This window comes from Alternaria hordeiaustralica (assembly GCF_023758085.1).
Source record: "Alternaria hordeiaustralica strain BMP 2776 chromosome Unknown scaffold_9, whole genome shotgun sequence".
In the NCBI taxonomy this organism is placed as follows: Eukaryota; Fungi; Ascomycota; class Dothideomycetes; order Pleosporales; family Pleosporaceae; genus Alternaria; species Alternaria hordeiaustralica.
The window spans coordinates 258,702-280,180 of record NW_026056781.1 but is presented as its reverse complement, the minus strand read 5'-3'; the positions used below and the strand labels follow the sequence as shown (position 1 = coordinate 280,180).

The window sequence follows — 21,479 nt, the reverse complement described above, 5'->3', positions numbered from 1 at the left end:
CTTTTTTGAGGTCGAACACATGCAACCGTGTTTGCGACAGGATATGAGACATGGGCAAAAGGTCGGCTTTCGAGGCCAATACCAAGAGTGCGCACTCTGACCGCGACTCGAAGCGTCAGCGATTTGACGACACCCACGAGCGCAACTCATCACGACCGAATGGCGCCGCCGAGGATGTCACGTCTGGGCGCGACTTACAGAATGCGCTGTACTTCGACCAGAGCTCCTCAGGCGGCTTTCGAAGTGGTAGGTGCGACCAGACGCTGTATATGATCAATGGCTGACACAATTAGGCCTGAGTGCTTTTAAGCGATTCCTCGATTCGATCCTCTACCCGACCGATGAGCACGACGTGCCCCGCAAGCGAGCCATTCTCCGTGAATACCTGGACTCCCAGAAAGGAAGAGGGCAAGATGAGAAGGAAAAGACATTTCTGCAGAACCTCATCCATGGGTGGGACCATGCTGTCGAAACCAACTACGGTGCCGTTGTCTCCCAGGTAACAGCTGTGCTCGCGCTCCTGTTCAAGGTTTTTGCCAGCCATGGCGATTTCCTCGATTACGGCACGCTGCTGGCCAAGACTCTGCTGCAGCCATCGGTCGCTCGTCGTTTCGTCCGAAGTACCTCAGCAGCACCCAAGGAGGAGAGCGTCATCGCGCCAGCATTGCGACTGCTCACAGAGCTTACTCGGTTCAACGACGGTGCGCACGCGAGGGCCGTATACGCCAAGAGAGATTTTACGCTCGAGCCGAAGATACTTGGAAGGAACATCAATCTCGGAAGAGAGCAGTCGGCGGCAGACCATGTCAAGAAACCCAGCATTCGCACTACGGCCATCAGGTATCTTCTCATGCATTTGAGGTATCAGGACGAGCGGGCAAAGAGCGAAATACTCTCCAACTCCAACGTCGTCCGCGCCGTCTTCGATCACATCCGCGCGGACCCGCCGTTCCTCATCTACGAAATCCTCGATGTATTCACAAGCCATGTTTTCCAAGACAAGACTATTGCAAGGCACACCAAGAGTAGAATTTTGAACGGCAAGGCACTCTCGCGTATAGCCAGTCTGTACAGCTATGAGGTGGAGGAAGGCGCTCTTTCCGAAGGACAGAAAGCACCCGATCAGCTCGCTCACGATTTCCTTCGCTTAGTTTGCACCGACCCTGCTTATGGTGTCATGCTGCCAACACAGGGCTTCTACCCGTCTACTTTTGATGACGACGAAGGCGAGCTGGAAGATGCAGCTGACTATGGCAACGATCTGGGCCTGGAATCAGTTGACAACTACAGCAAGACTGTTAAAGTTCGGAACATCATTCTTTCAGAGTTCATCCAGAGCCAGAGGCCATACGCAAATACCTTTCACCAAGAGCTTGTCGTCGATATCTTTCGAGCCTGTCCTGAGCTAGTGGCAGACTACTTTGTCAAACGACGCGACTTTAGTTACGATCCAAAGCTTACTTCGACATGGATAGGGTACTCCGCGTTCTTGTATCAAGCTATCCAGCTCCCTGTACCCAAATACTTCGGCGCGAAGAGGAACTTCCGCGACCATCCACCGCCGGTCCCTGTCCTTATGAACAGCATCCTTCCACAGCCTCTGAATCAGCAAGTGCTCACTAAATGTCTCAACCACAACTCCGATCTCATCCAGCTGTTCGCCATCCGAGTTCTAATCGTAGCGCTCCAGAAGTTACAGGCCGTTCTCCAGGAGCTCAACAATGCCAGTGCTACCAGATCCTCAAAACGGTGGGAGCAAGCAGCCAAGCGCCTAGTTTCAGAGGTCAGCAGACGTTGCCCGCCGATTCGCACTGTCTTTTTGGCACTGAAGAAACCTGGTCTGAAAGACATGAAGCGGGAATCGATCACCAGGCTGCTGCGGCTTTACTACGAATCCACGCCCCAAGTTGCGCTACAAGAGAAATTCGATGTTTCGCTACCGTTGTGTAACGCATTGGTAGAGGTCGACAAGCCCACAGCTTCGCCCGAAGACAAGGTTTTCCGTATCATGGAGCTAGAACACTGGATACAGATGGCAAAACTCTCACCAGCTATGCGCTGGTGGCAAAAGCAAAGTACGTTATCTCTTCTTCTTTGGACTGCCCATACTGACTTTGCAGAATCACTTCAATACTCGCCATTTGTAACACTTCTCAAGCTTCTGGTGACATCGAAAGAGAGCGAACTGTATACAGGCATTAGGTCTCTCCTGAGCGACATCTTGAATGACCAGGAAATGTTGCAGACCAAGACTTCGCCCGACGCGCTCGATGCACTGATTGCTAGTTTGGGATCAACCTCTGGATCAGTGACACCTTCTACCGACGTCCTCGAGTTCCTGGACGACTGCTGTGCGCGGTTCACCAAGGTGCCTATCAAGTACTTTGATGATTTAGATGTCATGTGTGGTCGCACTGCGCAATCTACAACTGGGCTTGGACCATTCAGTAACTTGCTCATGACACTAGTAGAACAATGGCCCTTCAAAGGGGGGGAGACCGCCACAAATAACACGGCGGATACCATTGCTCAGTGGCTGTCGAGACTGCTGTATCTCCTCAAGCTAATTGGCGAAGACGAGACAGCACTGGAACACGTACGCGACGCACTGGTAGAATCAGCGAATGTAGCATACAAAGAGGTGCTGAAGGATGCCTTCTTGTGGAAGATGGGCAAAGAAAGAGCGAAGGAGGCCTTGAAGCTGGCAACCGGGGCAGACTTCAGCGGCTCAGATAGATCATCGACATCGCCGGTTCCAAGGCCTACGGAAGAGGTTGAGCAGCATGCCAAGCTCAGGTCCGCTGTCGATCTTGAAAGGCCACCCATCGAAGACAAGAAGCACACTGGACTCACACGTTGGAGGAAGAAAGAGCTGAGTGAAGCAATTGATGATGGAGACATTGGAGAACTACTGTTGTGCCTTTGCTCCGAGCACCCCGAGATCCGCATACAAGCCATCAGCAACATTCGACGTGTCATTGCGACTATTATGTCAAGCAGTCGTAACAATGCCGAAGAAAACGACACAGCTACTGGAAAGCAGGGGCTCACTCCGGACTGGGATCTTCAGCAACTCTACCTTCTCCTCTGCGAGGTCTTGGAGTCGGTGGATCCGGCAGGTGCTGAAGCTTTTCCCTACGTTGGAGGTGTATTAGCCGCTCGTTGTGCTGGCATTGTAGCGGATCCCACACACACGCTCTTCAGCACAGTGAACAACTTCCTTACGGCCTCCCCAGCCTGGGATGTCCATTCGTTACTGCGGTTCTTTTGGCATCGCATCGTTGCCAGTCAACCAGACGACGACACCACCTACCACAAGGAAGTGGACTGGTACTTCGACTATCTTCTGGACAGTCTGCGGACACCTGCAGATATGGAACTGTTTAGGAGGAGCAACATCTTTGAACAGCTGTTGACTCATTACGGCTCCCGATCATGTCCTGCGTCAGCAAAGGACAAGATCGTGAAGCTACTGCTACGAGCAACGCATGTGGAAGGCAGTACGACGCTCATCACGAGGTGCGGGCTTATTCCGTGGATACAGATGATGCTTGATGGCCATGATCCGCGACATCGCGCTCTGAGGACACTGGCCGGGCGTGTCTACGACACCTGCGATCGGGAGAAGGTAGCTGCATGGAGCAGTGACAGCCTAGGCGAAACGATCGCTTCGCTATGCAAGGTCTGAGTTTAGTAGTTTTGTACATGTCTGTAAACCGTATGCGGCGTTGGGGAAGCCACTCGGAAGCATTGCAGGGCGTTGTTTGCGACTTCCTAATCTAGAGGTCATCTGAAGGTCATTTGTGGCGCGATTGCCTGGCAAGAAATCAAGGCTGCCACCATCACGCGATATGGTCTGATTCCCATGCGCAATCATGTCGTGATTACTGTGAAGATGCGGCTTCAGCGAAAGTGCAGGCTGAAGTCAGATGTGCTGGACCCTAATATGACGCACCTGCTAGGCACTCGTTCCCGCAGCACTTCTTGGCGCGCATCTCCCAGGGCTCTCTCGAAGAGGCCCGCACCGCTCGCGACCTGGACTCAAAACCACAACAAACACCTGCGCTATCAACCGCACACCCGCTGCCTACCCCCAAGTATCCCAGAGCTCTCCAAGACATTTGCACCCCAACCTCGCTGTTCTGCTGTCAGCAGTGAGCTCGCAACCGTTTCTTCTCCGCTTTCTGTCGCCGCACACCCCTACCACGTTGCATCCCACCTCGAGCTCCCTCACCTCCTTCAACGAATTGCGACACGCACGCGTCTGCTCAACCTTTACATTGCGACCGCTCAGCATCACGCCATCGTACACGTCTCTTTGAACCGCAACCGTCACCGAGGCCGCATATTTAGTCCTCGTAAGGGCTGCAGAGCGGGCACTGTTCAATTGCAAGCGAGTCAAGCGATTCACCACCCGCCAGCTTCAGGACGGCCTCCTCACCCATCACCAATAACCAAACACTACACCATCTGCTTCTCGGTCTGCCTCTCGTCCCTGAGTAAAGCAAGCCTCGGCTAGCCCAAACACACCTGCTCATTCGCGCTGCATTGAGCTCGCGAGAATGCGGGGGCCTACCTACTCGGAGGCTGACCTGTTGGCTTTGAAAGAGTCTCCCCTCGTCAAGAAGCCGGACGGGCTACCTTCAATCCAACAATGGATGGATGTGCCTGCCGACCAAAACACCAACAATGGCCACGCCAACAACAATGGAACTATGCGTCGCACTCGGGCCGCTCGAGACGGAGAAGGGGTAGCGCCAAATGAGCAGCGACCGCTGATCAACCCCATGGGCCAATTTGGTCGGCGCCAGAGCATGCGTAAGTCTTCTGATGTTCAGGGTATCAAGGCCGCTATTGACGCGCTTTTTGTAGAACCTGGCGAAGAGACAGTGCTCGGTCCGCCAAAGCTAGCCTTCCTCTCGGCGCGCACCCCGGCGAAGGGCACAGGCGATACAAAAGAACGCACAGGCTTCACCTCTACAGACGGAGACAACGTTGGCGACCGCTTTCCAAAGAACGACCGGTGGACACGGGACCGCGAAAACGACCGGAACCGGGACAAGGGCTACGCCAATGGCCGTCGCGTTCCACGCGAGGACGGTGAGGGCTGGACAAATGTCAAAGGACGCAAGAGTCTGGGCCAGGAAGACTTTGAGCGCTTTCACCGTAACGGCGATCGAAACCGCGACAAGCATGAGGGGGACCCTGAGATGGACGTAGCCCCACGCCGTGGCAATCGCGAGCGCAACGAGCCGCGCTGGGGTCGTCGCGAAGATAAAGACGAGGGTACAAAGACCGGCGTACAGGGCGGTTGGCGCGAACGAGACCGTGATCGCGAACGTGACAACGGCCGTGAGTGGAACAGGGGCGGCAACCGTGGAGAAGAAGACCCAGAATGGATGGATACCAAAGTGGAGAAGAAGGAGTTCAAGCCTCGCACACAAGAGGACTTCCAGCGCTGGAAGGAGCAAATGAGGGCTAAAGATACCCCGGCTGGCGAAAAGGAGGAATCAAGAGAGGTTCCCGCAGAGATATCTACGGCTGTCTCAATCACCGCTCCGCCTATGTTGACTGCGCCCCTGCACGCGCCTTCTGCGGCCGAACCTACACAGGGAATTCTCTTCGGCAACTGGGGTAGAGACAAGTCGGCAGAGATTCCACCAGCAGAGACCATCTCGGCGAAACCCAAGCCAGATAAGAAGTCGAGATTTATGACAATGTTTGCGAAACCTGAAGAGTCGCAAGCGCCCAGCCAAATGCCGGCCCCGGCACCTGCATCGCCAGCACCTGCCATGGAAGCCAATGCCGACAAAGAAGGCTTCCAGCGTATCCTCCAGATGCTTGGTCAAGTAAGCACTGGGCCTTCCCCGGGACCCCAACCCCCTACGAGTATGCCAACACCAACGAACGGGATGAGGCAGGGTGGAGGCATCTCACTAGACTTCCATCAGCAATCGCCGCCACCGGATACGCAGCACGGTAGACCACCTCCAAGGACACTCGAACAGCAGAGCATATTGGAGCACATTCTGGCTCCACGTGCCGGTCCACCGGATTCTCGACCTTCACAGCAATCGCGCTTCAACAGCATGTCACCAGAGAATGCGCTTTCTGAACAATTCAGACCCCCACGCCCTGACTCTGGTCATCCAGAAGATCACTATCCTCACCAGCCCCCGCCGCAACGTAACGCCCCGCATGATGCAAACCTCGCAGCTTTGTTGAACAGTCGTCAGCGCGAGGATACGCAACGCGATCAAGTCACGAAGCAGCGTGAGCGTGACTTCCTATTGAATCTGATGCAACAACCTTCTCGCGCTACACCACCGCAGGTACAGGGTCACAACTTGCCTCGCCCATCTCAGGAAGGTCACAACATGCCCTTCTTCGAGCAATCAAGACAGCAGCCTCAGCACCCTGCTCAACACCAGGCCAAGGGTCGTGGCGGTCTGCCCCCAGGTTTCATGGAAGACCCTCGTATGTTCACAGAGAACGAGATGCTGCGTCGTGAGGCTGCCGATCGCCAATTGGAGCTTCAGCATATGCAAAGACTACAACAACAGCAACAGCAACAGCAGGAGTCCATGCGAGCCAAGAACCAGCGCATGCCAATGGGATATCCCACCCCGGAAGATCCACACATGGGCCTCCAGCGCCGCAACACAGGAGGTGACCCGCGCATGCCAACCAATATGGGTATACCTTCGCAGCCTGTACCGGATATGCCATACATGGGCGGACGAGGTCAACCAGGAATGCCGCCAACACCGCAAGAGCGGCCGAACATTGCTCCACCACCAGGATTCGGCGGTCCAATGCGCCAGCCACCTGGCCTCAATGGTCCCAACCCTCAGCAAATGGGACCTGGAGGACCGAGCTTCTCAGCTGGCAATACACCGCTTGGTCATCCTCCTGGCTTCCCGCCCGGTGGCAGTATCCGCGGATTAGGCTTTCCAGGCGGACCGGGAGGACCCGGTGGTAATGGCATGCAGGGCCCACCTGGCTACTTCCCACCTCCTGGCTATGGCGGCCCCCCAATGCCCGGTATGCGAGGTGGTGAAGATCCACGCATGATGTTCGATGGCCAATTCGGCGGACCTCCACGCCAGCAGCCTGGTCGTCCTGGGCCACCCAACATGTACTAGCTTCTTGTACAGTCTCGGCTGAAGGGCTCATCTTCGAGCTTGAATGTATTCGGGTTCACGAACCATCAACTTTACATTGATTTCAGCAGGATGTTATAATGTCAGTTCTTGGCTTCAAGCGTAGCGTCGGCGTCGGGGATGCTGTATATTTGGGTCCGGGCCTTCCCTTTTCTACAGCGATATCTCCCTGGAAAGGACAGGATTGGCATGTCGTCAGATTTCAGATGTGACATGTCTGATCTCTGAGGGTTTTATGTACGTACGGTCACTTGGGCACTCTAATGTATAGAGGGGCTACGAGGCACGAGACGATGCCATCGCAGCAAGAACAAAGATGTACTGCGCTACTGCAGCGTGGTTACATGAACAAAGAAAGAAACAAGAAGAAAAGGCCAGCTCGTAGATCATAGAATGTATCGACAGTTGGTGCAACTTGACATCCCCGATGATTGTGATGCGCATGTAACTGAAAGCTTGATCTGACGATGTAATGCATCATGCAAGACGGTTTTGATAGGGTTAACGTGCTCATCTTCATAGACCAGGTGAGCCTCGACTTGACACATGCAGCATGTACAGTTATAGAAGTATAGAAAGACTTTGAATTACATTGCTCATGTGTATCCCTAAATGATGAACGCCAGAAGATATCCCCCACCTTGGACACATATGCTCATTGACATCATCCAAGAATGCTACATTACCAGCTTACTCCTCAGCTTACTCACAGTACAAGCATACCGAGTAAGCTGCCCGCAGCCAGAACAGCGTACGCACCCATGACAAGATCGCCGTGGGCGAAGAAACCAGGTGCGTTGACGCTGGGAGCAGCACCCTCAGAACTGGAGCTTGCTGCACCACCACTGCCGCTGCCACCACTGACAGCCGCAGTACCCTTACCCGTAGCCTCAGGTACACTGCCATCGCCCTTGTTGCCTGCAGCACTCAGTAGTGAGGCACAGTTGCCAGCAGTGGTAGCGCTCTGGATGCTAGCTCTGCCCGAGAAGCTGCAAGCATCTGCGCGCTTCTTCTGTCCAATGTAGTATTGGTTTGCGACAAACGCAAGTTGGTCCTTGGGGTCGCAGCCAGAGTAAGCACCGAAGTCACCGGTTGTAGAGTTGCGCGCAATGCCGTTGCAGTAATCTTCGTTCTCGCCGCAGATGAAGTTGAAGTCGTCGGCGTACTTGTCGTCATCGTCGGATTTGTAGACGCACTGTAGGCTGTCCACCATGCAGGCGCATAGCTGGGGGTTGACGTTGGGAGGCAGTGGCGAGGCTTGCGCGAGCCATGATCCACCGACTGAGGGGCAGGCAGGTGCCGAGTTGGTGGGTGTGTATTCAGATCGTTGAGTAATAGTTGGAGTGGCGGAGGCGAGCTGGCTTTGTAGAGATGTGAAGTCGGGGTAGGGCGATACGCTGGCGCCATTGTCAGCGAGCGAAACGAGTCCGTAGTCGTTTTCACCCATAAACCACTCGTAGACGATACCGCCAGAGAAGACGTCAGTCATGTTGCCGTAGAGAACCTCGACCTCGGTGAATGGACGGCTGGTGGGACCGTCATCCAAACCTTCGATGCATCCGTATTCAGCGAAGAAGACAGGGACGGGGTAATCGGAGAAGAAATCGACGCGCTCGCCATAGGAAGAAGAAGCGTAGTTGCTGTCGCCACACCACGAGTAGACGTTGTAGCCCCAGAAATCGATGGAGGTCTTGTTTCCTGAGTCGCCGGGCTGGCACGCGAAGTAGTGCGCAAGCTCATTGCGCGACGGCACATCGGCAGTCGCGTAACCCACACCTAGCGTGTTGCGGTAGTCTTGGTTTTGGATATACGTCTTGGTGTCACGGACAGCAGCCTTGACAAATCCGGCGGCAGCCGTTTGGTTATCGCTGCTGACGTTCTCGTTACCAGCAAAGAAGCCAATGACATTCTTGTATTTGCTCAGCGCGTCGATAACCCCTGTGTATCGCTGATACAGCGTGACGTCCCACTCTGGGTTGTTCGACTCGATCGACGTGCCAGGCTCTCCCAGGTCGGAGATGACATAGATGTCTGCGCTGGCGAGCTGCTCCATGCAGTCATCGTGGTTTTGGGTCGGATCGATAGCGTATACGCGAATGACGTTTGTGTAGATCTGCTTGAGGTAGGGAATGTCTCGTCGGCAGGCGTCGCCGTCGGCTAATGGATCTGTGTATTTGGTATCGGCGCTTGTCGAGCCATTGGGAGAGTAGTTCTGCTGGTATGCGACACCCTTCAGATAGCTTGGATGCTGTCAGTATCGTGCTCTAGACTGGCAGAATGGGCGTGTACTCACAACTGCGAGCCATTGTTTGTGTAGAAGAAATGTTGGCCATAGACCTCAATGTCTGGTATGTCGTCGTAACTGGCTGCCTTTGCCCCGCTGGTGGCTAGCGCTGCGACGGCAGCAGAAACAATACCCTTCCACATTACCATGCTGATTGTCGATAACGAATGTAGGTAATGAATGAATGGGTATTCGAAGCTTTCTCAGCGCAGTGCTTGGTAGGCAGTGCGTAAAAGCTTGGTTGCGGAGTGGGTGGATAATGAACAAAGAACCGCAGTGTTTCCGGGGCAGCCGGAGAGTTATTGTTTTCCTTGGATCTAGGGAACCCGGGACGCGTGTCTTACGGGTTACGGGCTGCTGCAGGTACTATACTATTTCTATCACTTGGGTGGCTATGCTGACAAGTCGCCCGGCCCGAGGTGGCGACGTAGGCGCTGATGACGCTGCTGTCGTTGTTTGGTGTGGGGCTGTCGATTGGGCGATCTATCGATTAGTCGAGGGCTAAGCTTTTCGGGAGCGTTTAGTGGGTTTGCCTTCCCCAGTTTTCTTCATTCTTGGTTGGCGTCGCGCTGTGCTGCTCAAAATCGGGCAGACTTTTGACTTGTCCGTTGCTGCGTGCTACGTGCTGCGGGAGTTGAGGAAGCGACACGCGACGCAGGTCCAGAGGTCCGCCATCAACCAAACCACTCAGCCGCGCATACCCCGTATCCGTATCTCGCTTGTTACGATGAATGATGCAAGGATGGCTCCTCAGTGCCGAGGTCCGCCAATAGTAAAGAGAAGGAGCAGGCTCTTTTGACAATGTTGTTACTATCGGTGACTTTTACAAGACTGGATGGAATGCCAACTGAGTGGAAAGAAATAGGTATCGTACACACGACCTCCGTGCCATTTGCCAGCGATGATGACTGGGCGTTCGGGAATAATACCCTCACCATGGTAACTAGTCGCGGCCCTGCAGCCCTCACCTCGCCGCTATCGCACTACCATCTCCATGCACAAAAAGAGCCGACGTAATGGTGTACGCAATCTGCGGTCTTTGATTCGTATTCCGCAAAGAGAGAATCAGTTCAGATGCCCCTGTTTCCTCAGAACACCCTCCCAACCACAAAAGCCTCAAACACGGCGTTCTCAAAAGCTTCTCTCTCAACCACACCACCGAAGCCATAACACCGCACTAATGCCACCAACTTCTCTTTCAAGCCGTCCCACCTGTATGCCTCCAGTCCCGCAAATCCCTCTTGTCGCCGGATATAATCCCACGCCTGTACTGGCGTGACTTCGCCGTCTTGAAGCGGAACATAACTAGACAGTGCTAGAAGCTGGTCGATACTCGCATGTGGAACCTCCCAAGTCGAAGGAGAGAACTGTCGTTGCCCAGGTGGTGAAGGGTGGTGATGAAAGAGGCATGCTGAGACAGTCAAGGCGTGGCCGGTCGAAGCAGAAGTATCTGTGTCGGATCTGCCAGTATTGGGCGAAGCCACATCGATATGTGGTAAACAGGGAGACTCAAGACTATACGTAGGAGTTTAGTGACTGCGCAGTGAGGAAAGACAACGGGGACCTCATACGTCAAGACGAAGTCCATCCCAACAAACTCTGGGTCCATGTTACCCATGCATATCGCAGAGCCACCAGGCGAACCCGTGGTGGATGTGTACCCTGATAATGCGGAGCCAGACAACGGCGGACTTATGAGCTGTGCCGAGCCGGCTGCATGACAAGTGTCAGCTACCACAGATTGAGAACAATGGTCGTAGTCCAGCCGTAGTGTACTTACGTAACGATTGCTGAGGCACTTGTTGTACGTATATCTGTTTCCGTCGGTTCTTTTTCTTGTTTTCCTCTTGCCCAACGGTCAGAGCGATCCTCTTCTCACTCCCTACGTTCGCTCCCTCTTCCTGTTGACCAAGTCCTACTCTTGATCTATCGGGTATCGCAATGCCGTTCTGAGTCAGCAGACTCTTCAAGAAAGCGACTTCAGAATACAGTGTTTTCGTCTCCTGCGACAATCGAGCTTCATTCGCGCGGAGCTGGACTACTTCACTTTCGAGAGAAGCCGTGTATGCTTCTTTGCGCTCGCGATGTGTTCTGATTCATGTTCAGTAGAGCACCTAACATATGTACACGGAAGCGAACGTACTTCTGCGCTCGTCGAACCTGTTCTCGCCGCCTCTGTCCTGGATTACGCGTATCGCCATCGTCTGAATACAGCGAGATGCATGCTTAGCGACCCGTACCTGGAGCTTCGTAGGCCCTGATTGGACATACCGTCGGGAGAACTCTTGTCGCCTTTGAAAGGCTTGAATGTGAACTTCATCACGTGCACAGCCTATGGTGTTCAGGTGTTCAGATGTGGTGTTCTGTCAGCCACCCGATAGGAAGACCGGAAATGGACCACTGTGCTTATGGTCTCAAAGTGCAGAAGCCCGATAGGTGATCAGTCTCTCTCGGAAGAAAAGAGCGATCAAGGCGACGAAGCTGCGCGTGCTGCGCAGATGCCAAGTTTAGTGTTCCCATTATGCCGTATCCATCCCAAATGTCGCGCCAATGACAACGGCCCGGTTGACATGTCTGACGGGCGCAGTTGAGACACGGTGTCACAAGTCAAATTGCGCGCCCTGGCCCTGTCCTCAGCTGGGAATTCCAGGCTAGCCGTCTCTAGTGATTGCTTCAGAATCAAATTTACTCGTTCAGGCAATAGATCGACGAAGCGCTCGCTTGACACAGGCACCGTTTCGTATCTACCGCATACCCGATATGTACCATCTCTTCGCGCTGCATTTTCCTTGAAACCAAGCGACGGGTGGTGCGGAGAATCCTTGTAATCTTCAGCCTGAGGCTATAGGAGTGGCTTGCTCCCCCGGTCGTCCTTTGGAATTATACGCCATTCCAGATTGGGGAATCTTGATCGAATAATCGCAGTCTCTTGGAACGCAATAGTATGAGGCTTTGGCTCAAAGGCAGTTTCTATAAGAGAAGGGTGTGTATTTGACGATGGGTCATTCAACAGATCAGCTGGACTCTCTATCTCGCATTCTCCATACATTCGCTCTCAAGCTACCCATTTACACTTCGCTATTAATCTCTGTACTGTTTTGACGCCATATTCTACACCGCCAACATGTTCACAAAATCATTCCTCTTCGCTCTCCTTCCTTCGATGGCGGTAGCAGCACCACATCAACGACCCCGTCCAGGCGCACACCAGGGACAGCAACAAGGTGGCATGAGTTGCATGCAGCAGCAGAGTGCTGGAAAACCTGCTGTCGGCAAAGCCATCTACATGTTGACTAACGATGCCGAGAACGCTGTCGTTGCGCTGCCCATTGGAGCCGATGGTATGCTTTCGCAAGGCAGAGTTATGAAGACGGGTGGTGCGGGTTCTGTTGCTGTTGACGCAGATGGCAAGCCCGCGACGCCAGATGCACTGGTTGGCCAGTCGGCATTGACTGTCGTTGGGAACGTAAGTTTTTACACATGCCCGGAAAATATAAACAAGAATGTCGGACTGACGAGTTTCAGAACCTGTTTGCTGTGAACGCTGGCTCCAATACTCTTACCATGATGACTATATCATCCAACGATCCCACATCACTTGCCTGCGCGGGCAAGCCTGTGGCCATACCTGGAGAGTTCCCCAACACCGTCGCGGCATCTGCAAAGAACAAGCTCGCATGCGTTGGAACAACGGGTGCACTCGCTGGAATCTCATGCGCACCTTTCTCCGAGCAAGGGCTTGGGCAGATGGACGACCTCCGGCCCTTCGACCTCGGACAGACCACTCCCCCTGTTGGACCCCTAAACACAGTGTCCCAGGCGTTCTTCTCATCTGATGAGTCCGCCCTCTTCACCACCGTCAAGGGCGATCCAGCCGTGAACAACACGGGATTCCTCTCCACCTACGCAGTGCAAGCTTCCAACGGCGCCGCCACTCTATCGAAGAAAGACGTTCGCAGCTCACCCGAAGGAACCGCCGTACTCTTCGGCTCAGCTGTCATGCCCGACGACCCATCTTCCCTCTTTGTTACTGATGCGTCCTTTGGTGCTGCCGTCCTATCGGTAGACTCTCAAGGCCAAGCGACAGTCAAAGGCTCCCAGAAGATCGACGGTCAAGCAGCAACCTGCTGGGCAACAATTTCCGATGCAACAAAGAGCGCATTCGTTACAGACGTCGGTGTCAACCGTGTTGTGGAGATGAGTCTAGATGACGCGAGCATCATCATGCAGCTCGATCTGTCTGCTAATGGCGATCCTGGTCTGATTGATCTCCGCGCTGCAGGCGACTTTGTCTATGCCTTGAGTCCTGGCAATGGAACCACCAACGCGGCGATTACAGTGCTCGATGTTTCCGGAGGTCAAGGGTCAATGAAGCAGGTGCAGCATTTCGACCTGGGCGGAATGGCAGGAAAGACCGCTCAAGGTATGGCTGTGATGATGTGAGGGGTCTGCTGGTGTCTTTGTAGTATGTAGTTTCTACTTTTGTTAGTTTTTATATGTATCATACTCGATGTTACGTGCGCGCTGCTACGCTGCCTGTACATCATGAAAGCCAATTATTTGCCATAACACTACTATAGTGTGTCATTGAAGTCTCTTTTAGTGTAACGTCCTGCACCATTTCAATTCGCACAGGAGCGAGTTCTACAGTATTTCTACATTTTGTACAGGTCGTTCAGTCGTAGCGTTCGTGCACTCATCTGAGGCCAACTGTGTGTAACCGGCGTATTTGTTTCCTCTTTTCTGGGTTTGAAGCGGGCGGAAAGAAATCACCAGGAGTGGGACGTGGTCGGTGCATCTGTTGCGCGGGTGTCGGCGGGCTGGCAGACTTGCTAGACTCGGTGGGCGACGTGTTGAGTGCCTGCGGCGACTCTTGTGTTCGATAATCAAGATCTTCGGCATCCTCTTCCAGATCTTCGATGTCTTGCTCCAGTTCTCTTAGTGCTTCATCGGCGGTCTTGTCCTTCCTTTGATGTGTCCTTAGCACTCCACCCCACAATGTCTCGAGGTCTGTCTCGGCTCTCTTCTCTTCTGTGAACATCTGTACGACTACGTTGACGCCGGGTTTGATGTCCCTGAAACCGACAAACTGTTTCACGTCATCGCCTGGCATGTGTGTGTCATCGGGATGCGCTTCCAATTTCCCCAGTGTGCAACAGATCCAGCCTGTGCGTATACCGTCGTCAATGTTGCCTTCGGGTGCGGAACCACCAACGTTTGCCAACATTCGCATGCGCTTGGCCTTTCGCCTCAGCTTGATCTTCAGCTCGTTGCGACCCAGCAAACCGGCTGCATTTGCCTTCAGTCCGTGTTCGCGTCGAAGGTATCGGCAGAATCGGTCGGCTGCTACGTGGAGATGCTTTTCCGAGCGCGCTGTCGCGATGAGCATGATCAGCTTGGGGCCGAGCGCAGGAGGAGGGTCGAGGTTTCGCAGGTCGAGCAATTGCAAGTCGTCGAGACCAGCCGTGATGGAGACATATTCGAGAAGGGTCGCTAGGAGAGGTGGCGGGTTCGGGGGGAGGTCTGGGATCTGGGCGGGGTTCAATGCGGGCGACGGGACCGATGCTTGTTGTTTGAGATACCACGGGATGGCATTGTCTTGTTGGGAAGGTGGCGTTGTAGACGGCAAGGCTTCAGTCGCGACTTCTGGCGCAGCTGGTTTCCAGCCGTCGGAGGGGTCTGTTGTGGCTTCCTGGGATACAGTATCCTCGTTAACAGGCTTGGAACTGTCACCGAGGAAGGCGAACCCGGGATCGTCGGTTGAAGGATCGTTCTTGTCTACCCGCCGGAGTGCACTCGTACTGAAGGCGCATCGCGAGACTGTCGAAGACGCGGTGCGCAAAGATGTGCCATTGGGTCGAGACACTGAGGTGGACTGGCGAGCCTGGGTACTCCGACAGGCATTGCAGATGAACCTAGAAGAGGCGGCCCTAGAGAAAGACATGGTGTGGGATAGAGCAGACACAAATGGTGGCATGGCGCTGCGCAGTTCAACTTTCTCGATGACATCGGTGTTTCGCAGCACCGACTGTGGATTCTTCCTAGCGTACTACCTATGAACTCCTCCATCACATGTCTGGCCTCGTAGCATCAGCATTGTGACGACAGCACACTATGATATATATCAAGCGTTCATGCCACGAATTATAAACGGCACTACCCAGAGTGAAAGTCTGTCCAGTGTGTATCAGCCTGTAGTCTCATACAATGTCCTGGGTAGTCGCTGGGTGATGCATCTGCCAAGAGAGCTAGTGGGGGCGAAAGAGGGCTTGCGGCGAACTTTTGAAAATCATCGGGCACGCGGGGCACCAATTTCAAAGCAGTCACTGACTGTCCGACTCACACCCGACCGCTACTTCTCTCCTTATATATCCTTCTCCTGGTCCTCTGATACCTAGAGGGACGCGCATTATCGAAACCACTCACATCCAAACACCACCGCACACATGGAGGGCGTCATGATGGATGCTCAGCGCTCTTTCGCGCCTGAGCCCAAGAACTCGGCCACGATTCTCTGCGCAGACTGCGGCGCGCCTGTCGACGGCACTCTCTCGGGCGCCTTTTGCTACGACTGCATCAAACTCAAGACGGACGTGACGGGCGGCATCCAGCGCGAGGCAATCCTGCTCATGTGCCGCGACTGCGACCGATGGCTCTCCCCGCCCACCACCTGGGTCGTCGCTGCCCCCGAATCGCGCGAACTGCTCGCCCTCTGCCTGAAGAAACTGCGCGGACTGAACAAATTGCGAATCATCGATGCCGGCTTCATCTGGACGGAGCCCCACAGCAGGAGGATCAAGGTCAAGATTACCGTGCAGTCCGAGATCAACGAGGGCGCCATCATGCAGCAGAGCTTCGAGGTCGAATACACACAAAACTACAACCAGTGCCCAGACTGCGCAAAGAGTTACACCCACAACACATGGAGGGCCTGTGTGCAGATCCGACAGAAGGTGCCACACAAGAGGACTTTCTTGTACTTGGAGCAGTTGATTCTCAAGCACGGAGCCCACAAAGACACCATCAACATCAAGGAAGTTCACGACGGTATCGACTTCTTCTTCTCCCAGAGGAATCATGCCGTAGGCTTCTGCGACTTCCTCAAGGCCGTCATCCCAGTCAACATCAAGCGCTCCGAGGAGCTCATCTCACACGATATCCACACTTCGACCAAGAACTACAAGTTCTCCTTCTCCTGCGAAATCGTACCCATCTGCAAGGACGATCTTGTAGTCCTCCCTATTCCCCTCGCAAAGAAGATCGGCAACATCTCGCCCCTCACGCTCTGCACCCGCATCGGCACCTCCATACAACTACTCGACCCTTCGACCCTCCAGACAGCTGATGTCGCCACGGACATCTATTGGCGCACACCGTTCCGACCACTCGCAGACGTACAGGAACTGACCGAGTTCATTGTCCTGGACATCGAGCCTCTGGGCAAGTCAGTAGGCCGCCACTTCCTCGCCGAAGCCACCGTGGCCCGCTCCTCAGACATGGGCGTCAACGACACAACATACTACTGCCGCACACATCTTGGTGGTATCTTGCACGTCGGCGACTCGGTCATGGGTTACCTCCTCAGCAACACCAACTTCAACAACGATCTCTTCGACGTTCTCGAAAACAACAACAAGTACGCGGCCGCTATTCCAGATGTCATGCTTGTCAAGAAGTACTACCAGCGATCCAAGAAGAACAAGAACAAGCGCAACTGGCGCGTCAAGCGCATCAACAAGGATGAAGGCGAGATGCTGCCCCGTAAGCAAGATCAGGAGAAGATGGAGCGCGACTTCGAGATGTTCTTGCAGGACGTCGAGGAGGACCAAGACCTGCGCGCTACCATGGCGCTATACAAGGCGCAGCAGGAACAGAAGCAGCGCGACGCAGATGCCATGGAGACTGAGAGCAGTCTTGGTGACGATGAGGATGAAGGCCTGCAGATTCCGATGGATCAACTGCTGGATGATTTCGAGGAAATGAAGATGCACGACTGAAGTTAAAAATGACGAGATCAATGTCGCATGAGTTATGGCGTTGTGGCTTGCTGCATCTACGGGCGTTTGGCGGGTAAAAGGGACGGGAAGTACCACGTTTATAGAATTGTCGATTTCATCCAATGTCGACTGGGCATCTTGTCCTTCAATCTCAAAATACTTTCATTCACCTCGCCATTTCGCTCGTCGCTGTGGCTGTAGAGGTTGTGACAATTCCACTGCTGCCGGTGAAAGCAGGAATTGACATCGTTCGCTATCATGATTCTCGTGGCCTCAGCGCGGCGACGTAGGTGCCGTATCGCTAGCTCAGTGCGGCTGGTAGTGATGGCGACAGTTTCACCAGCTTGCTTCAAGCCTCTCTGAAGGTTCATTTTCAGGCCTCACACAGCTCAACAGTTTACACAAGATCGGCACGGATAGGCCCGGTTCTGAACTTTGATCAGGGCTTGATGGTTCCCCTTGCCCACGCCCAGCACCTTCCGCGGGGATGTCCTTGATCACGTCAACGGATGTGTGCTGCCTACTGCTGATGTTGCAGGCGATCCGGATCTGCAATTGAAGGTTGCGCCATGTGTCATGCGCTACTCAGGACAGCGAAAGAGTTGGCGCGGCCGACTCAACAGCTAACCACCTGGGCACCTGCGTGGCGATGTCGAGATTCTCCGTGAGCTCGAAAGTTCAATGCCACAGTGTTCCACGAGTGTTCTCTGTCATTCTAATTTACAGTTCCTTGCGCAATCTACGAGTAGGCTTTCCGGCTCTTGTGGTTACCGGTGCCTCGCGTGTCGCACCATCGCCGCCAGCTTATCCTGGCCACACGCAATCCTAGGTAGTTCAGGAAATAAGACTCGCTCCCGTCCGAACGGCTTCTCACCGCGCTCGAACGAGGTTGCGGGCTTCGCTCCACTGAGTCGTATAGGGTCAACTTTGAGTTTCCTGGATTTTAAGTTTTGGCGGAGAAAGGGCCGCCTTCATCCATAGCCGTACGCGACTCAGCCGGCATCGCTAGCAGAGCCGGCTGAAAGACCAGCATGCGCAAGGGCGTTTCTGCCACTTGTGAACATGGGGTAGAGCCTCTCTTAGGGATATGACCTGATGCGCAAGTCGCAATTCCTCAGCTCGCAGGTTGAGTAATCGATGCCTTTCGCACGCAGGCAGACTACGGCACCTGTCACACAGTTATCTCAACGAATCTCATCTGAGATACTTGCCCGCCATGGCCGACGAGTTTACTCGCATTGTCGAGGAGATGATGCTAACTCCCCCGAACCCAAATGCGCCCTTACCACTGGCGAACAAGAAAGGCACGATGTTTGGTGTCTCGATACCATTCCACGTAGGTCCTTCACGACAATACAAACGTCCTACAAACTCACCGTCATAGGTTTTGTGCTGGGTTGTCGTAGGCTTCCGTCTTCATACTCGCCTGCGAGTTGTTCGTGAACCCGGTCTCGATGACCTCTTCGTAGTCCTGGCGGCTATATTCAACTTGATATCTATCATAGCCTTCCTCCACGGTAGGCCTGCACGACTCTAAACTCGTGGTCGTTGTACTGATTTCTCGCGCAGGCACCAATTATGGCATGGGTCATCATCTTATCTACACCTTACGAGAGTTGCAACCAACCATGATCTGGCTGTATATCACAAATGCCGCGTATCATACGACCACTGTCTTCATCAAGATATCCCTACTCCTACAGTACCTGAGGCTCTTTCAGCAGGGCGCTCGCCGCATCATTTGCATCGTACTTCTCGCGTTGGTGATAGCATGGGGCCTGACTTTCTCATTCATGGCTTGGGTACCCTGCTTTCCAGTAAGGAACTTCTGGGATCGACAACCTGGCTCTAAATGCTACGGCTTCGGATATCGCACTATCAATGAGGCGAAATTCACGATACTCGCGTTTGCTGCGACGAACATGGCGTTCGATATTGCCATATTCCTCGTCCCGATCACGGAATACTTTAGGAAAGATCTCAGACGGAAACAGGTGCTTGCCATGACTGGATTGTTCGCCCTCGGTTCGATGTAAGTGCAGATTCTGAACACTACAGCGTCACCACTGACAGACGCAGTGTCGTACTCATGGCTATCCTTCGCCTTTGGAGCACTTTCAAGAACAGTCAAAGCATGACCCAAAGTTTCGATTTCACATGGTGGTACCCCGAAGTCCTCATCATCTCCTGCCTCGAAATCGACTTCGCGATAATGTGTGCGTCCATGCCCATATTCTGGCCCACCGTCATGGCTTCCTGGACCCAAATCTTTGTCACCAACGAGGTCCGCGTTACGCACCACGAACGTCTTCCCGACGATAGTCGCGATAACTTTGAGTTGGTCAGGAACACGTCGTTGAAGAGCACAGGGAGTGCGGAGGAATTGGCAAGGGTTACGAGCGAAGAGCAGGACACGGTGTATGGTGGATTTGACCCGGAGACGGGCAAGGATGGCAGATTTGCTGCTATGCGAGTAGAGGTACAACCGCAGGCACAGAGGACGCGGAGACTCTGAACAGCATGTTTCCAGGAAATCCAGCTCATGGCTTTGACTTTGACTCTCATGTCCATACGTGTGGTGGCAATTCGGTGCTTCCTCTCGACACGCTTGACTTCTCAGTATTGAGGGTGCCGCTTATGCCTCGTAGCTGCATGGGCCCCTGCAAGAAAGATCATCGAGGCATAGCTCGACAAGCTGCAAGCCAAGCCCACTCCACACGGCAATTGACCTCGGTTCTCGCCGCATCCTTCATCGACATCTTGTTTCCGTTCCTTCAGCAAAAAATCCTCAAATCAGCACGTCATGATGTTGCTACATCACCTTGCACTGCTCATCTCTTTTGCGGCGGCGCACAACCATCATCATGCGGAAACGGAAACACCTGCAGTCCGGACATCTTTCTACGTCGGGGGTGGCTATAGTGAAGATGGCAAGGGTGGTCATATATTCAAGGATCAAATGTATGTCGAAAAGTTAACGCCAGTGTCCACCAAACAACAGGATACGGATCCTGTTGTTTTGATCCACGGACAAGCGCAGACGGGCACAAACTTTCTCGTGAAGCCAGACGGAGGGATATCATGGAGTTCAAGATTCCTTGAGGCTGGTCATACCGTGTATATCGTGGATCAAACCTTCCGCGGCCGCTCCGCCTGGACACCAATGGCTGGTGCTGATGTGCCGTCGACCTATTCTGCTGAGCTCATCCAGCAACGCTTCACTGCTCCCCAGCAATATCGCCTCTGGCCCCAATCTACCCTTCATACTCAATGGCCAGGACTGGGAGTGATGGGCGATCCTATCTTCGACGCTTTCTATTCCTCCAACGTACAGTTCATATCGAATGCCACCTATCAACAGAGCACCATGCAAGCAGCAGGAGCACAGCTTTTGGACTCGATCGGTACTCCCGCGTGGTTGCTTGGCCACAGCCAAGGAGGTCTTCTGCCGTTGCTCATCGCTGATGCGCGGCCCCATCTCACGAAGGGCCTCCTCTTGGTGGAGCCGACTGGTCCGCCGTTCCAGGAAGCAGTCTTTGGGTCTGCAGCAGCGAGGCAATGGGTAGGTTCACCAATCCTTCCGTCTCATTTGAAATGGCTGCTGACTTCAAAACCTACAGGGCTTGACGGACATACCGATGAATTATTCGCCTCCGGTCACTGACCCCGCGATCGACTTAGTGGAACAGGTTTATCAGCCTACCAACCTGACAAGTAACAATGCTACTGTTCCTTGCGTGTTGCAAGCAGCCGAGCCAGCTCCGAGACGACTTCCCAATCTTGCGCCGCTGCCCATTCTCACCGTTACGTCAGAAGCTAGCTACCACGCGCCGTACGACTACTGCACTGTCAACTTTCTCAAGCAAGCTGGCTGTTCCAAGGCTGAACCTTGAGCTTGGAAAAGTCGGCATTCATGGCAATGGGCATATGATGTTTATGGAGAAGAACAGTGATGATATATGGAAGCGCATTCATGATTGGATGGAGGCTGCTAAGTAAATCTTATCAAGATATTTAATCATCAGTGCCAGCGTG

General features: G+C 53.8%; 9 protein-coding genes across 9 annotated transcripts; 6 read left to right on the top strand and 3 right to left on the bottom strand.

Annotated features, from left to right (window-relative positions):
- Nucleotides 1–50: 50 nt before the first annotated feature.
- Nucleotides 51–3,688, top strand: J4E84_005329 (uncharacterized protein; the record flags this gene model as incomplete). The annotated part of the gene is made up of 3 exons (XM_049387926.1): nucleotides 51–246; nucleotides 294–2,075; nucleotides 2,121–3,688. 3 exons carry the CDS (start codon nucleotides 51–53, stop codon nucleotides 3,686–3,688), a joined length of 3,546 nt encoding a protein of 1,181 aa, XP_049244166.1.
- An 874-nt stretch (nucleotides 3,689–4,562) lies between these two features.
- Nucleotides 4,563–7,145, top strand: J4E84_005328 (uncharacterized protein; the record flags this gene model as incomplete). The annotated part of the gene is made up of 1 exon (XM_049387925.1): nucleotides 4,563–7,145. One exon carries the CDS (start codon nucleotides 4,563–4,565, stop codon nucleotides 7,143–7,145), a length of 2,583 nt encoding a protein of 860 aa, XP_049244165.1.
- Nucleotides 7,146–7,869: 724 nt separating this feature from the next.
- On the bottom strand, nucleotides 7,870–9,596 carry J4E84_005327 (uncharacterized protein; the record flags this gene model as incomplete). The annotated part of the gene is made up of 2 exons (XM_049387924.1): nucleotides 7,870–9,403; nucleotides 9,457–9,596. 2 exons carry the CDS (start codon nucleotides 9,594–9,596, stop codon nucleotides 7,870–7,872), a joined length of 1,674 nt encoding a protein of 557 aa, XP_049244164.1.
- Nucleotides 9,597–10,535: 939 nt separating this feature from the next.
- On the bottom strand, nucleotides 10,536–11,648 carry J4E84_005326 (uncharacterized protein; the record flags this gene model as incomplete). Its single annotated transcript, XM_049387923.1, has 3 exons — nucleotides 10,536–10,897; nucleotides 11,228–11,518; nucleotides 11,591–11,648. 3 exons carry the CDS (start codon nucleotides 11,646–11,648, stop codon nucleotides 10,536–10,538), a joined length of 711 nt encoding a protein of 236 aa, XP_049244163.1.
- Nucleotides 11,649–12,571: 923 nt separating this feature from the next.
- Nucleotides 12,572–13,890, top strand: J4E84_005325 (uncharacterized protein; the record flags this gene model as incomplete). Its single annotated transcript, XM_049387922.1, has 2 exons — nucleotides 12,572–12,913; nucleotides 12,973–13,890. 2 exons carry the CDS (start codon nucleotides 12,572–12,574, stop codon nucleotides 13,888–13,890), a joined length of 1,260 nt encoding a protein of 419 aa, XP_049244162.1.
- A 253-nt stretch (nucleotides 13,891–14,143) lies between these two features.
- ATP25 (ATPase synthesis protein 25 mitochondrial) lies at nucleotides 14,144–15,391 on the bottom strand (the record flags this gene model as incomplete). Its single annotated transcript, XM_049387921.1, has 1 exon — nucleotides 14,144–15,391. One exon carries the CDS (start codon nucleotides 15,389–15,391, stop codon nucleotides 14,144–14,146), a length of 1,248 nt encoding a protein of 415 aa, XP_049244161.1.
- A 502-nt stretch (nucleotides 15,392–15,893) lies between these two features.
- NMD3 (ribosome-binding protein) lies at nucleotides 15,894–17,444 on the top strand (the record flags this gene model as incomplete). The annotated part of the gene is made up of 1 exon (XM_049387920.1): nucleotides 15,894–17,444. The coding sequence occupies one exon, from the start codon at nucleotides 15,894–15,896 to the stop codon at nucleotides 17,442–17,444; it is 1,551 nt and encodes a 516-aa protein (XP_049244160.1).
- Nucleotides 17,445–18,660: 1,216 nt separating this feature from the next.
- Nucleotides 18,661–19,959, top strand: J4E84_005322 (uncharacterized protein; the record flags this gene model as incomplete). Its single annotated transcript, XM_049387919.1, has 4 exons — nucleotides 18,661–18,780; nucleotides 18,829–18,961; nucleotides 19,014–19,476; nucleotides 19,524–19,959. 4 exons carry the CDS (start codon nucleotides 18,661–18,663, stop codon nucleotides 19,957–19,959), a joined length of 1,152 nt encoding a protein of 383 aa, XP_049244159.1.
- Nucleotides 19,960–20,247: 288 nt separating this feature from the next.
- Nucleotides 20,248–21,337, top strand: J4E84_005321 (uncharacterized protein; the record flags this gene model as incomplete). Its single annotated transcript, XM_049387918.1, has 2 exons — nucleotides 20,248–21,006; nucleotides 21,065–21,337. The coding sequence occupies 2 exons, from the start codon at nucleotides 20,248–20,250 to the stop codon at nucleotides 21,335–21,337; spliced, it is 1,032 nt and encodes a 343-aa protein (XP_049244158.1).
- Nucleotides 21,338–21,479: the final 142 nt, after the last annotated feature.